Source organism: Diplodia seriata, assembly GCF_021436955.1.
Source record: "Diplodia seriata strain FDS-637 chromosome Unknown scaffold_3, whole genome shotgun sequence".
NCBI lineage: Eukaryota > Fungi > Ascomycota > Dothideomycetes > Botryosphaeriales > Botryosphaeriaceae > Diplodia > Diplodia seriata.
This window is the reverse complement of record NW_027117310.1, coordinates 1,572,996-1,585,403: the sequence shown is the minus strand read 5'-3', so window position 1 is coordinate 1,585,403 and position 12,408 is coordinate 1,572,996. Positions and strand designations below refer to the sequence as shown.

The window sequence follows — 12,408 nt, the reverse complement described above, 5'->3', positions numbered from 1 at the left end:
ATGCTATCGTGGTGTCACCATACCCGCGCCTTTCCATCGTCGTCTTCCCCATCCTTCGTTCCTGGTACGGCATTCTGGGAGCTGAGTCCATTGACGCGATGCGTGCATATGTGCGCGCGCGGCCTCTCCCCAGCCAGCCCAACCCCTAGGATCACTACCCGCGCTTCTCCAGACTGGCCCTGCCAATCCCATCGCGATGCAGAGCATGCTCGTTGATGCGTATGCTGTATCTCGGCCCGCGTCGTCGTCATCCTTGTTCTCGCCGTATCTCTTATGGCGATTTCAGAAACGAAGATTCATGCAAAGACCGCCTACCCCGCACACCACGTCCACACCGATATCCGATGTCCGTCCGTTGCAGGAATAAATCCCACAGGGAACAGCAGTGAGAGCTGCATATCGGTCAGCCGCAGAAGCATGGGCGGAGTAATCCGAACTGTCTTCAGCTTCCGCCATGACTGAATCCGAAAGTCTCCTGCTTCCTAACGATTGAGCGGTCAACGGGATCGAGATAACACCTACCTATTCCAGCGACATGCTTACGAGCGAGCGGTTGTACTGTACCAGTCCGCTTGGGGCCAAACAGCAAGCGAACTGTGAGGATGCCATCACGGCGTATTTGCCCACACGACGACTTCTTGTCCAGTCCCGGAATTTCGGAAAGGGCTCCCGTTGCCAACGCACGTCGCTCTCCGCCTAGTTGACTACTTGCTTGCTGCCCCCACGATCATCCTTATTTCAAACATGCTTTGCTGCCCAAGGGGCATCACCGCCCAGGTGGAGAAGCGTCTTTTTTTCTTTTCTCCAGTATTTAGCCACGTGGTTAGCGGTGTTCGAAGCGCAAAGGAACGGGAAGCTAGGCCTCGATTGGAATGCTGTGCGCAACAGCGACGCACGTTATGTGCTAACGAGCACACGATGCTCAAGAAGCCCTAGGCGCTGGCGCTTATCAGCGTGCGGCTGAAAGCCTGATGGTGAGCTTCCGCAGCTCAAAGGAGAAAAAAAAGGCTCAACGAATCCCAGGACGATTACGCAGCCAGCTACCGAATACCTCGGCTTCCCACATGCTGACAAAAGTTACTCAATCTGGCCCTTTCGTTGCTCAGCTGCGATGAAGCATCTCCGAATTATACCCCTCCCCTTCCGATTCTTCATTTGACTGTGCCACCCTGCTTGAATGATCACCCGAACTAATTTCGAGCTAGAGATCCAGGTGGCTGCAGGTGTGGCGTACGTCTCGAACCACGCGAGTCTTGGTTCCCCCGGTTTTTTCGTTGGTTCGTGGCGTTCATCTCTCCTCCCCTCTCCTCCCAACCACAGAAGAAGTCCTAAACACTCTTCGAATGTGCCTCGTTGGCCCAGTGCAGCAGTGTTCAATTAGGCATCCATCAATAACATCATCCATTCGAGGCACAGACCATATGTGTGAACGGCCACTTGATAGCATGCCCAGAACGGCGAAAGCGCTGTTTCGGAGCTGAAGAACGCCGTGAAATCCGGTGTCTGTTGTGGAGCTTGGGTAGGGAAACCTTGGGTGGGACACGCATGGGGCTTCGTACGCGAAAGAAGAAAGGGGCGCCCAGTGGACTGCGTGTAAAATGTACCTGACCAGGGAAATGGAAGGAAAGAAAAGAGGTTCAGAAGTCACGAGTACACGTACCTCGATCAACATACTACGGTTTCCTTTCGAGCAAGGGTATGCTTCCTGCATGGCTCGCGGCTGAACGATGGGCGAGGTCATGATGACTGCACCCTGCATGATCTTCCGGGCGCTACTATTTTGGAGGGTAAGCTGTAGCCTCATCCATCTACTAGCGCGAACGTCAATGAGGTGGCGTGCAGAATACTAAGTGCGCCAGCTGAGACGCACATACCACGCTCCTCTGGCGCTTCCACCGGTTAAATCCGAGACGCGGGCCCTGGGATTCTTCGGTGGTGTAGTGCAATTGCAAGGAGTGGATAGAGTTTCGTCGAGCAACCTCGGCATGTTCCTTCCGCTCAATGCCTAGTCGTTGTAGTCCTAGCTCCGCAGGACCAAGCAAATGAATAGCTGCTTTCACGTACCTGTTGTCCATGGCACTGGAATCGTGAGCTAGCTGCTGCAAGCGATCTAATAAGCTTATCCCGGAGCGGAAACAAGTCGAGAGATAGGGCTTAGTTCCTGCGGCCAAACCAGCCAAAAGGAATGCAGGAGGAGGAGTGGAAGTAGCACCGGAACAAGCGCCCATCTACTCGGAGAAATGGCCCGCCTTCTAGAGATCGATCTTCGGGTTCTAGCCCTGCAGCCTCGCGGACCGTTGAGATCGAAGGGCCACAGAAGTGTGGCTTGAGGGGGTGAACCATCATTTGACAGGCCGTTGACTTGATCAAGGTAGAGCGAATCCTATGGAACCAGGCGGGTGGACCTCTTCTGCTTCCAAGATTGTTCTTTGCGGCACAGCTCCCCCAAGTAGCGGTCTGTCTGGAGAAGGTGCTCGTCTTTTGAGGGTACACGAATGACTGTTTTCGACGTGGTTGCAGCCTGTCATGATGCTCGCAAGGTGTGCAGCAAGGAGGCACAGGAGCACGGCAGAAGAAGCGCGCGCATAGAGCGGATGGCATTGTCGCAGCAGCCGCGGTACGCGCTAAATACGTCGAAGGTGCAGAAGAGTGCGACTGCTCGAACGAAGCGCTTCAGCATGTTGCGGTTTGTGCGGAGGGTGAAGCAGCTGTGGTCGGGCACATGTCTCGCGGGGCGCGTGATTGGACAGGGCGGCTGCAGGGTGTCCGGGGCAGCGCTGGGCTCTGGTCGCGTTGGTGTGTGCGACAATGGGTGGTTGTGATGCAATATCTTCAGGAGGCCGTGCACGGACCGGGGCAGGCAAATTCCCTGTCGCTGGCGTGCAGCGGGCGTGCAGCGGGCGTGCAGCGGGAGATGGAGAGTGGAGACGGCGTGGGTGGTGAAGCAGCGCGGGATTCGGAGGAAGCAGCTATGGGCAACGGCGCATGCGCGCATGGCGTGAGGTGCAGGCGGGCTGGACGTGTCGCGACGGAAGCGGAAAGGGCGCGGTTGCCTTGCTGCGTGCTGGTGGGAGGAGGCGCAACTTGGGCCCTGGGGTCGCACGGCAGTTGCAGTCTTCAGGACAGGCCGCGGTGGGGCGTGTAAGCTTAGCCATTAGCAGCGCCGGGAGCCGGGGCGGCGGGGACAGAGCATGCTCTCCGCGCGTGGCTCGCAGCCGACGCAGGCGTGTGGCCGATCAGCGCCGCGCCGGGATCCGCGGCGGCGGCGGGAATAAGGCGGACACCTCAGCGCGCCGGCCGCGGAATCGCTGGGCGGCGGGCGGACGGCGCTGGCTGCGGCTGGCCTGGCTAGTGATGCTGCGAAGAAAGCCATGTCGACGCGGTGGTGGGACTCGCAGGGAGCGGGCGCGTCGGCTGCGGCCGGCGAAAACAGCATCTGCGAGGATGAGAATGCCATCATGCGGCGTTGACGGCCGTGTCCCGCGCGCCTTGGCGGGCCCCGTTCGCCCAGTGGCAGTGGCAGTGTGGGCTCCCCCCGGCCGCAGTCGGCCAAGCGCACGCATGCAGATGTCAACTGTCTCGCCAACGACAGCCGCCGGGCGCGCCTCCGTCCCCGTCGCAGCGCTCGCCCTACCTCCGCGCGACGCGGTGCGGTCCGCGATGGCGCACGTCGCCACGCGAGAGCCTCATCAGGGGAACATGAGCGGTGCAGAGATTTTCGAGCGGGCGCGTGCTGAGCGTTCGGCGCAGGTGGAGCCCAGCTGGGCGCGGTAGTTGTCACCCATCGTTAGCGGCCAAGGGCGGGGAGACTGCCCGCGCCCGATCGAGATACTGCCTGCCCTTTGGGAGCTCCCGTGCGATGCGATGCCACAGAAATGCGACAGCCCTCCCTCTGTCGGCCTGCAGCACAAGGCCTGCCTGTGGCTGGATGCCGCCGCAGGGGCTGCCGCGATGCCCTCTGCCCAAGCCTCGAGAAACGTTTCTCCCGTGCCCGTGCCGAGAGATGCACTGGTTGGCCGTGAGAAACCTCCGCCGGCGCAGCGCCCGCCATCGTCGCTCCCCAGGTCGCCTCTTGCTCGCCTCGGCCCGTCCGCAGGCGCGTATATATAATGACTTTTGCGCCGGCGGCCCAGTCCAGGTCCCGCCTCTCGGGGCCATCTCGCTTTGAGGCATCACGTGAAATCCGCGGAGATTCCTCCTCTTCCCCGACCTTTCGTCACATTTGCCAGCTCGAGCGTCTGGGTCAAGAATCCGGCCCTGGCCCTCGCCGCGTGCACGTTGCGGCTGATATAAGGCGTTAGAACATCCTGAAACTCTTGCGCCGCCGCTTGCCCCATAAGTCGCCGTCAGCAAAACCCCTCCCAAACCGGGCATCGTTCCCAAACACTCGCCAAAAGGCTGGCCCGCCTCACTTTCCATCGTCTTGGGGGTCTTGTGATTCCGGCGACCCTCATCCCCGCCAACTCCGAACTTGACATGGCCGCATTCCGTGAACTGCGCCCCTCCTCCGACCACGCCCACCCCGACGAGGCCCAACCCTCGTCAGCGGCCAGCAGTGAGGCCGGCGGCACCAATGACCCGCACTCCGCCAATCCCGCAAGGGTGAGGAAGCGCCGCGCCCCAGCCCATGTATCCCAGAACGCGTGTACCAACTGCAAGAGAGCCAGAGCAAAGGTATTGACCCCCTTCTTCTCCGCCGCATCCGCCGAGCCGGGCATTGGTTGACTCACCCCCACTAGTGCGACGGACAAGAGCCGGAACCGTGCAACAGATGTCTGAGCCGTGAGATGGGTGACCAATGCCACTATGAGGTGCACGTCAAAACGGCCAAGGAGGAGATGGTTCGCAGGATCAAGAGCCTCGAGCACCAGAATGCGGAACTGCAGGGATCGGTCAAGGAGAGAGATGGGCAGATTGAGGCCATCTTGGAGGCATTGAGGACCGGCGAGCGCGGCTCTGAGGTTATCGCTCGACTACGAGCCGGTCAGTCCCACCGAGAGCTCGTTGGGTGGCTCGGTGGCCCTCTTGTGGGCGATGTTGACCGGTTGTCACCGGGTTCCGAAATCAGCGTTCCGGATGTCGCACAGGACTACGATGACCCGTCACAGACGCATGTTGGTTCGCGGTCACCAGACGGAGACTCTCGCTCGCGATGGACTTTCGCCAACCCCCAGCTGACGGACCACCTAATCGCTTTGTTCTTCACCTGGGTGCACCCCATCCACATGCTGTTCAGCGAATACTACTTCATGAGAAGCTTCAGCGATGGCGACCGCGACTATTGCTCACCGGCTATGGTCAACATGATGTGCGCCATGGGCTGCCACTACCACACCGATCCGTCTGGCGACGAACGGCAGTCCAGAGTCCTTCAGAAACGGTTCTTCGAGAGAGGCATTGCGGAAGTTGCGAAAGAGGATCCGAGGTCGTTGACATGCGTGACCACGTACGCGCTGCTTTTCTTGGTCGAACTGGGTTGCAACCAAGCGCGGAATGCGTCGTCCCATTTGCGACTGGCAGCCGAGAATGTTGCTGCGTTGAATAGAGCCGCTTATGCCCCAGCGGCTTCCGAGATAACCGCGAGGGGTATCCATACTTTGTGCGCGTAAGTTCGACGTTTTGAAGGTAATCAGTATGCAGTAGCTAACTCTCCAGTGAAGGCTTTGGGCATCCTTAACGTACCAGAAACCTACGTCGGCGTTTCCCCTTTCTCAGATATCGAATTCTCCAGACGTCCTCAGAAGCGATGGATTTTGGCAGCCATATCGTTACTTTCAAGACAAAACAACGCAACAAGTTCCGAGCCAGGCGATTGCAACGGCGGAAGCGATGACGAACCTCGGACAAATAATACACGATATGGCCGGAGTGTACTTTGGACGTGACGACAACGTAACTGCGCGTTCTGTGATCGGCCTGTGCCGCCGGCTCTACGATTGGAAGAGAAGACTCCCGCTACCGCTGGCAGTCACAAGCGACGGTGTGACGCTTTCTCACCCGTTGCCGCACGTTCTTTCTCTTCAGTGAGTCGCCAATGTTGAGAAGTTGGAATACGGTAGCTGACCAGCCGATAGTATCCACTACCACGTCACCTTCTGTCAACTGTACCGGCCGATACTCGAGCTCGCTGAGATCCCGGAGACCACAAGAGCACGCCTGATCAGCATCACGACCCAAAGCGCATTGGATGGCCTTCAGCTGTTACAGCGGTACAGAAGCCTGTACACCCACAGATACCAGAATCCACTGCTGGCATTTTGTATCGTTCACATCTGCGAGACGCTCTTGCGGGCGGGCAGGGACCAGAAGCGGGCAGTGCAATTCGCCTTGGAAGCCACCCACGAATCCCTTGCCGGCTTCACTTACGTCGGTCCACTCCAATTCATGTTCTGCCAGACAGCAGAAGAGGAGTGCGTCAGCCTGCCGGAAGATGTCCGACAGCTCATGGGCGGACGCACGAGTTACGGGCCCGAGGAGATGCTTGACGCGTGCGAAAGAGTGACGTTTACCCAACCCTACCAGATGCTCCGACATCGCGTGGACCGCAATCTAGGGGTAGAGTTTGAACGAGAGTGGAAGCAGGCCATTCCTGTCGAGGTCCACGGCGCAGCAGGGACCAGCCAGTGGGTCGGCGGGGGAACCGGATCGCGAGATGCTGGACTGATGGCGCAGCGGTCCGAATCAACCAGCAGCTCTGCGTCCGGGGGCAGCAACGCGCGGTCGATGCAAATCAACTCGGTGGTCAATCCGTAATAACTGATACCCTTTGAGCTCTTTCATCTTTCTTCGACATTGTCCACACGCACGATACGGTGGACGTACTTGGTATGCAACCAGAGGGCAGCGAAGGCGTGCGGGGGAGAGAGGAGCGAGGTGTGAGCATGGGGCGGCGGGCAGTGAGCTCACGCTGTCGAACCTGTGGGGGAATGCATAGGCTTTTTCCGATGGTTCGGCCATCTCTGATCGAGGCTGATGGCTTCCCGAGCTTGCGGAACTATCACCGTTAGCGGGGGCTACGTCCCTCCTAGGGCAGAACGACACGGAGCGGCGAAGCCAAATCGAGCAATTCCGTGGGAGTTGGGCCGACTAAGACCGAGACGACGACGGAGATGTAGTTCGGCCATTAGGCCAGCGTGACCGCGGACGCATCAATGTGGAGAGAGGCCCATGGAAGGAGGAGGGAAAGTCAGCTAATCACATGGAAGCGCGCTGTCCGGCCGGACGAATCTCCGACGAAGATCCGCGCGCAGCACGAATCGGGAAGCAGCTTCAACCTCCCACACCATCGTTCGTACCTGCCTCCAGTTGTCACTCCGGCCCCACAGCAGGTTACAGAGATACCGATTCTTCCGGCCTATCTTACGGAATGCCTACGTGGACAGTAGAATCATATGCCAGGATACGATTGTTCAGTTTCAAAACTCGCATCCACGTTCGGGCATTTGCTCCGAGTGCCCCGCGAAGGATGGATGCTACACCCATCCTGCGTGGGGCATCCAAGGATCGAATCTTTTACAACCAACCCATTGCGATGGACACAAGAGCCCCTTGTGCATGTGGCGCTTCGACGTACACCTGAGACACGCGCAGCATCATCCAGCCGGCCCCTGATTTGCCCGATGTCTTGCATCCCCGCCTACCCCCGGTTTCCACCTCCGCTCCATGCCCTTGCCCATGATGCTGTCTACCCTCTGACCTCATCGATCACATACACATCGTGCCCCACCTTCAACCTCCGCTGCCCCCGGCCTCTTCTTCCCTCCCATCCCCCCCTCCGACTCCCTGTCGTACGAGGGCAGCCTTTCTCCGCCAAGGCCAAGCACATTTCGCTCTATCCGGCCACCCAGCTTATGCTTACTTGCACCACGGGCGTATGTGCGTTGGGTGAATGTACTTCTACGACTGTGCCGGCAATGCGCATGCAGCAGTGAGAAAGGAGAAGAAAAAAAACAAATTAACCCACATCTTTCATCACATGTGCCGGTGGCTTGCACGAAAGCATTGTCGTTGCATATATGCGTTCCCACCGGCAGGGTGCAAAGCAATGATGCAGCCCCCCATTCTATATATTCCCTTTTTTTTTTTTTGGAGGGGGAGAAGGGGGACGGCACACGTCAGATGGTTTTGGGAATCCGTGCCCTCCTCCGCCCGGATGCGTGGGCTTCGCGCATATCTTGTCCGACAAGGGACAAGACGCCCTTTCCCCCATGGGCTGTGGGTACCCTGCCTCTGGCACGTAAGATTTGCATTCCCACTCAAACGGTACTACGACAGTCAGATATGCAGGATACATCCATAGAGCACATGGTGACTTGCAGGTCTGGGTCAAAATACGAGACGTTTCTGCAACTGCGTCAAGCTTGAGCCCGTCATGGAAACGCCGCTCCTGTGCGGGCATCCCCGGCGTGAACTCACATGAACTGTCATCGGCATGGAGAATCAAGTGCAGGTAGTCCCATGACTCGAGAGCGAACCCGCAGGGATCTAGAAATACCAAACAGGCTGCTACGGCGCTTGAGCCCGAGAGCTTGTCTCCATTTCTGCAATTATTTTTAATGCATCATTCGTTTGAAATGATATCAGGTCCACTGCAAGAACCCAATCCATGACCACCCCGCCAAAGCAAGCCCCAGATGCCCATCGTAACTTTTTGTGACCCAGTTGGCCATGTCCGCTGAAGCCGAAATTACCGGGGAAAGTATTGGGCCATCGATATATGCAGCAAGATGCAGACGCGCCTTATAGGGCCGCTGCGGGTTGCGTAGTGCCAAGTCTTTGATCAAGATGATCGTAGTGCAGTAGGAGCTCCCGCTTAAGTACGTTCGCTTATTAGCACGGTTTGCAGCGCTCAGGGAATCAATGGATTACTTACCCTCTCTCTCCTCCAGTTGTTGACATCGAAGAAGATGTAGCAGCCCCGCTCCGACTTCTCGCTAATGCGCTGCGGCTGCGGGAAAGTGTTGTCCTTCATCATCCATTGCCGGAGCTCCTTGTGCCACCTCCAATCACGATTGAAGCTACGTCATCGTTTAGCATCGATCGATCCATCGATCTATCGTTAAGCTATTTCCATCGACTTACAGTTCCTGTGCAGCAGCTTCTTGCAGGATATCCCTGGGGTACTGATAGAAGATCGCGAATAGAGTCTCGTCGGAGAAACTTGGCATCTTCGTATGCAACGGAGGCACGTTCGTGACGGTGTAGGCAGCGGGTAAGCTGAAGTCAGGGATGACCGGACGAGAGCCCGCTTCCGCGAAGGGTGAGCCGAAGGTCGGGTACAGCGGAGAGTTATCAGGGCGGTTCAGATCCAGACCAAGGACGGTCAAGTCTTGACCGACGGCCAGGCTGGAGTGGTCCTGACTATCCGGAGGAATCATGGCAAGAAGGCCAGGAAGTCCGAAGCGGTCGATTTCGCTCATCTGAGACAGCCGTGTCTGCTCAACATGAGAGATGGAGCCCGATTTCGACGGCGGCTGGACAGGCTGGCTGCCAAATGAGGTGGTGCTAGCTTCTCTAGCCCTCCGCTCCGCCTGCTCGAATGTCAGTAAATGAACATTAGTGTGATTGCAACTGGTTACCCACCGCTGTCCTGTCGTCGCGCAGTACAGTCCCGCCTATCCTCTCGCTGACGGAATCCTGCTGGCTCTCTACTGGGCTGACCATGCCATTGCGGCCTTGATGCACGTTGTTGCCAAATGGACTGCCTCCACCATATGCTGCATTCTGAATCATGCCCGTCCGCCTATCCTGGCCCAAGTCTCCTCCACCGCCTCCTCCAAGAGGCGGGAACTCCTCAATGTTCACTTGTTGCTGTTGCTGGGTGGCTCCTGACAGCTGGCCGACACCAGACTGACCACCGAAACGATAATCATCCATTGCCCCGCCGTACTGAGAATGTGCCGAAGAGGGCTCGTCCGGAGCCCGCTGCTGGTGCTCTGGCTGCGGCCGATTCGCTTGCGCGGAGGGAGGCTGAGGAGTGGCGCCCTGGCCTTGTGCACGTTGCACTGGTGTATGCTGAGCCGTCCTGATGTTTGGGTTGGACCATATCGCCTGAGCTTGGCTGTTCTGCTGTTGCGTCTGGGGGGCTCCAGAGAGCGAGGGGAACTCCCTGAAAGGTCGAGATCTTTTCGTTAGTCGACCTCAACACTACATTCGCAATTACTTTTGAAAAGGGATGCTTAGGGGAGCATACGAAGGATCCAGAGGGGTGTGCGACTGAGAACCACCTCCTATCGTCTGGGCAAAGCTCGACATGCCCGCTGCGTTGCGCGACTGAACACCCGCAAGGCCAGGTGCGCCTCCCATAGGGCCACCGAAGCCCCATCCAGATCCGTTGCCTGCGTGGAACGCGGATCAGTCTTCGATCGGGGAGAAAGAGGGTGCATGCTACCAAGCTTGCCGCCTTGCAGTCTGCCAGATTGCAAAGGTGCACCACGACCGGCGCCCGTCTGTTGCTGCTGGAACATACTACCAGGCATGTTGCGTAATTGTTGCGGCCCTGCTCCTATTGTATTACCGCGTCAGCTTCAATCCTTGCTCTTGACATCGAATTCGCCAAGCTCGTGGTGTCTGCCGTCCCCATGTCGCGGGCCCCATCCTGGCAGGCAGGGCAGAGTGGAAATTCCAAACGGTCGGTCACAGCCGCCTGGTGGACTTTCGAGCTTCCGGGGGTGAAGTGCACGGCAAGGGCCCAGCGGCGGGCGCAACAGGAGCTTTGCGACGAGTGGAGGACGAGGCAATGCGGCGGAGAGGGTCGGGCAGCGGTCGAGGGGACAAACCTGGCCGGTTCATGCTTGCGGGATGAGACGACCTGCAGCGGTGCAGCGTTTGTACGTGGGTGTTCGTGGAGCGGTGTTCGAGGAAGGTGTGCGGCGTTGAAGTGCGGAAGGACGGGCGTCGTTGACGTTGCTGGGCGCGGCGTTCGTTCTGTTGCGAGGGCCCGGCACTTGCCAGCCCGGCGGTTGCAGTTGCGGATTTTCCGCGCAGCTCACCATCTATCTCTCACCAGCGCTGCGTCTTCCCAACCCACGTTCTGGCCAATTGAACCGCAGCGGAAACCGTTCTGCGCGCGCCGTCCACCATGAACGTCCGCTCCGTCGCCCGCATCTCGCTACATGCTCGGTCCGCCGCAGAACCGTTCTTGCCGTTACTCGCCGCGTCGAATACGCCCGTGTCGCAGCTCTCGATAATCCAGCGCCGATGTGTCCACGATAGAAACAGAAGTCGTGGTGTCTCTGCTCTGAGGAGGACTGGCCTTCGCCCCCGACAGACCCTTTCCGTCAAGAAGGAGGACCTCCCCGTCCCGGTGCTGGACCCAGCCAAGCGGAAGAAAGTGGAAGTCGATCCACAACACGGGCTATGGCAATTCTTCCCCGGGGACAGGAAACTCCTCTCAACACCCGAGGAGGACAGCGGACACGGTGCGAGATACAGATAGTCACGGGGATAATAGCAAGGGCTGATCTTTTACAGGCCGCGCATGGACAGTGCGAGAACTGCGGCTAAAGTCGTGGGAAGACCTGCACCGTCTCTGGTGGGTCTGCGTGAAGGACCGCAATCGTCTCGCGACGGAGGCCTACGAGCGCAAGCGCATCAATGCAGGCTACGGCGAGTATGAGGCAGAGGCGCGAGATCAAGAGGTACGTCACATTGCAATGGGCGCCACCAAGCACGGTCACCCCAGCTTTGCACGGTACTCGTATTTGTGCAATATTGCACGTACCAGAAGACTGCCAAAATGGGATCAATGCTATCTCCGCAGGCGAAATGGGCCTGGCTGACGGGTGTCCGGTATAGGTCCAGCGCACAATGCGTGCAATCAAGCACACGCTGACGGAGCGGTGGTATGCTTGGGAAAACGCGCGGAAAGTGGCCGCCACCGATGACGAGGTTGACTTGTCTGGCGATGGACAGGCTTACAACCCTGTTGTGCAGGTACGTGTAGTGTAGCCCAAGCATCCAATGAATCGCGTGCTGACCGAAGACGAAAGGACCCGTTCGAGAGCGAGATTGAGGAGGAGATTGAGGAGGAGAAGGTTGGCGAGGAAGCTGTGGCGGATGCGGAGAAGGAGACAAAGGACGCGGAAACGAACACAGAGAGAAAACCATCATTGCGCCGCTGGATCTAGAGCGCAGACGAGGAATAATTGGGAGCGGTGCTGCACGGAGGGCGGGCGAGGCGTAGGGCGATCCGTAGAGCAACCCCGCGAAGGTCACGGGGCTTCGAACGCATCTAGAAGCGCGAGGCGCGGCGGGAAGCTGTGTACATCATCTGTAGAATACCACTTCTGGCATGTCTAGTTGATTGTGAGCTGATGGTTCGGGCGGCTTTCAGGGATCTTGGCGTCGCGGGCGGGCCGCGCAGCAAGCACGAGCGGTGGCTCAAGCTCGCCGCCCCCCCTCAATTAC

General features: G+C 58.5%; 3 protein-coding genes across 3 annotated transcripts; 2 read left to right on the top strand and 1 right to left on the bottom strand.

The window, feature by feature from the left end:
• Positions 1-4,787: 4,787 nt before the first annotated feature.
• Positions 4,788-6,753, top strand: SLS55_003198 (uncharacterized protein; the record flags this gene model as incomplete). The annotated part of the gene is made up of 2 exons (XM_066774677.1): positions 4,788-5,446; positions 6,075-6,753. The coding sequence occupies 2 exons, from the start codon at positions 4,788-4,790 to the stop codon at positions 6,751-6,753; spliced, it is 1,338 nt and encodes a 445-aa protein (XP_066634796.1).
• A 2,119-nt stretch (positions 6,754-8,872) lies between these two features.
• Positions 8,873-9,876, bottom strand: CDC36 (transcriptional regulator; the record flags this gene model as incomplete). Its single annotated transcript, XM_066774676.1, has 3 exons — positions 8,873-9,017; positions 9,082-9,530; positions 9,583-9,876. Coding segments are annotated over 3 exons (888 nt in total), but the record flags the coding sequence as incomplete, so codon positions are not given.
• Positions 9,877-11,080: 1,204 nt separating this feature from the next.
• On the top strand, positions 11,081-12,128 carry MRPL4 (mitochondrial 54S ribosomal protein uL29m; the record flags this gene model as incomplete). Its single annotated transcript, XM_066774675.1, has 4 exons — positions 11,081-11,420; positions 11,473-11,639; positions 11,797-11,934; positions 11,991-12,128. 4 exons carry the CDS (start codon positions 11,081-11,083, stop codon positions 12,126-12,128), a joined length of 783 nt encoding a protein of 260 aa, XP_066634794.1.
• Between the last annotated feature and the right edge of the window lie 280 nt (positions 12,129-12,408).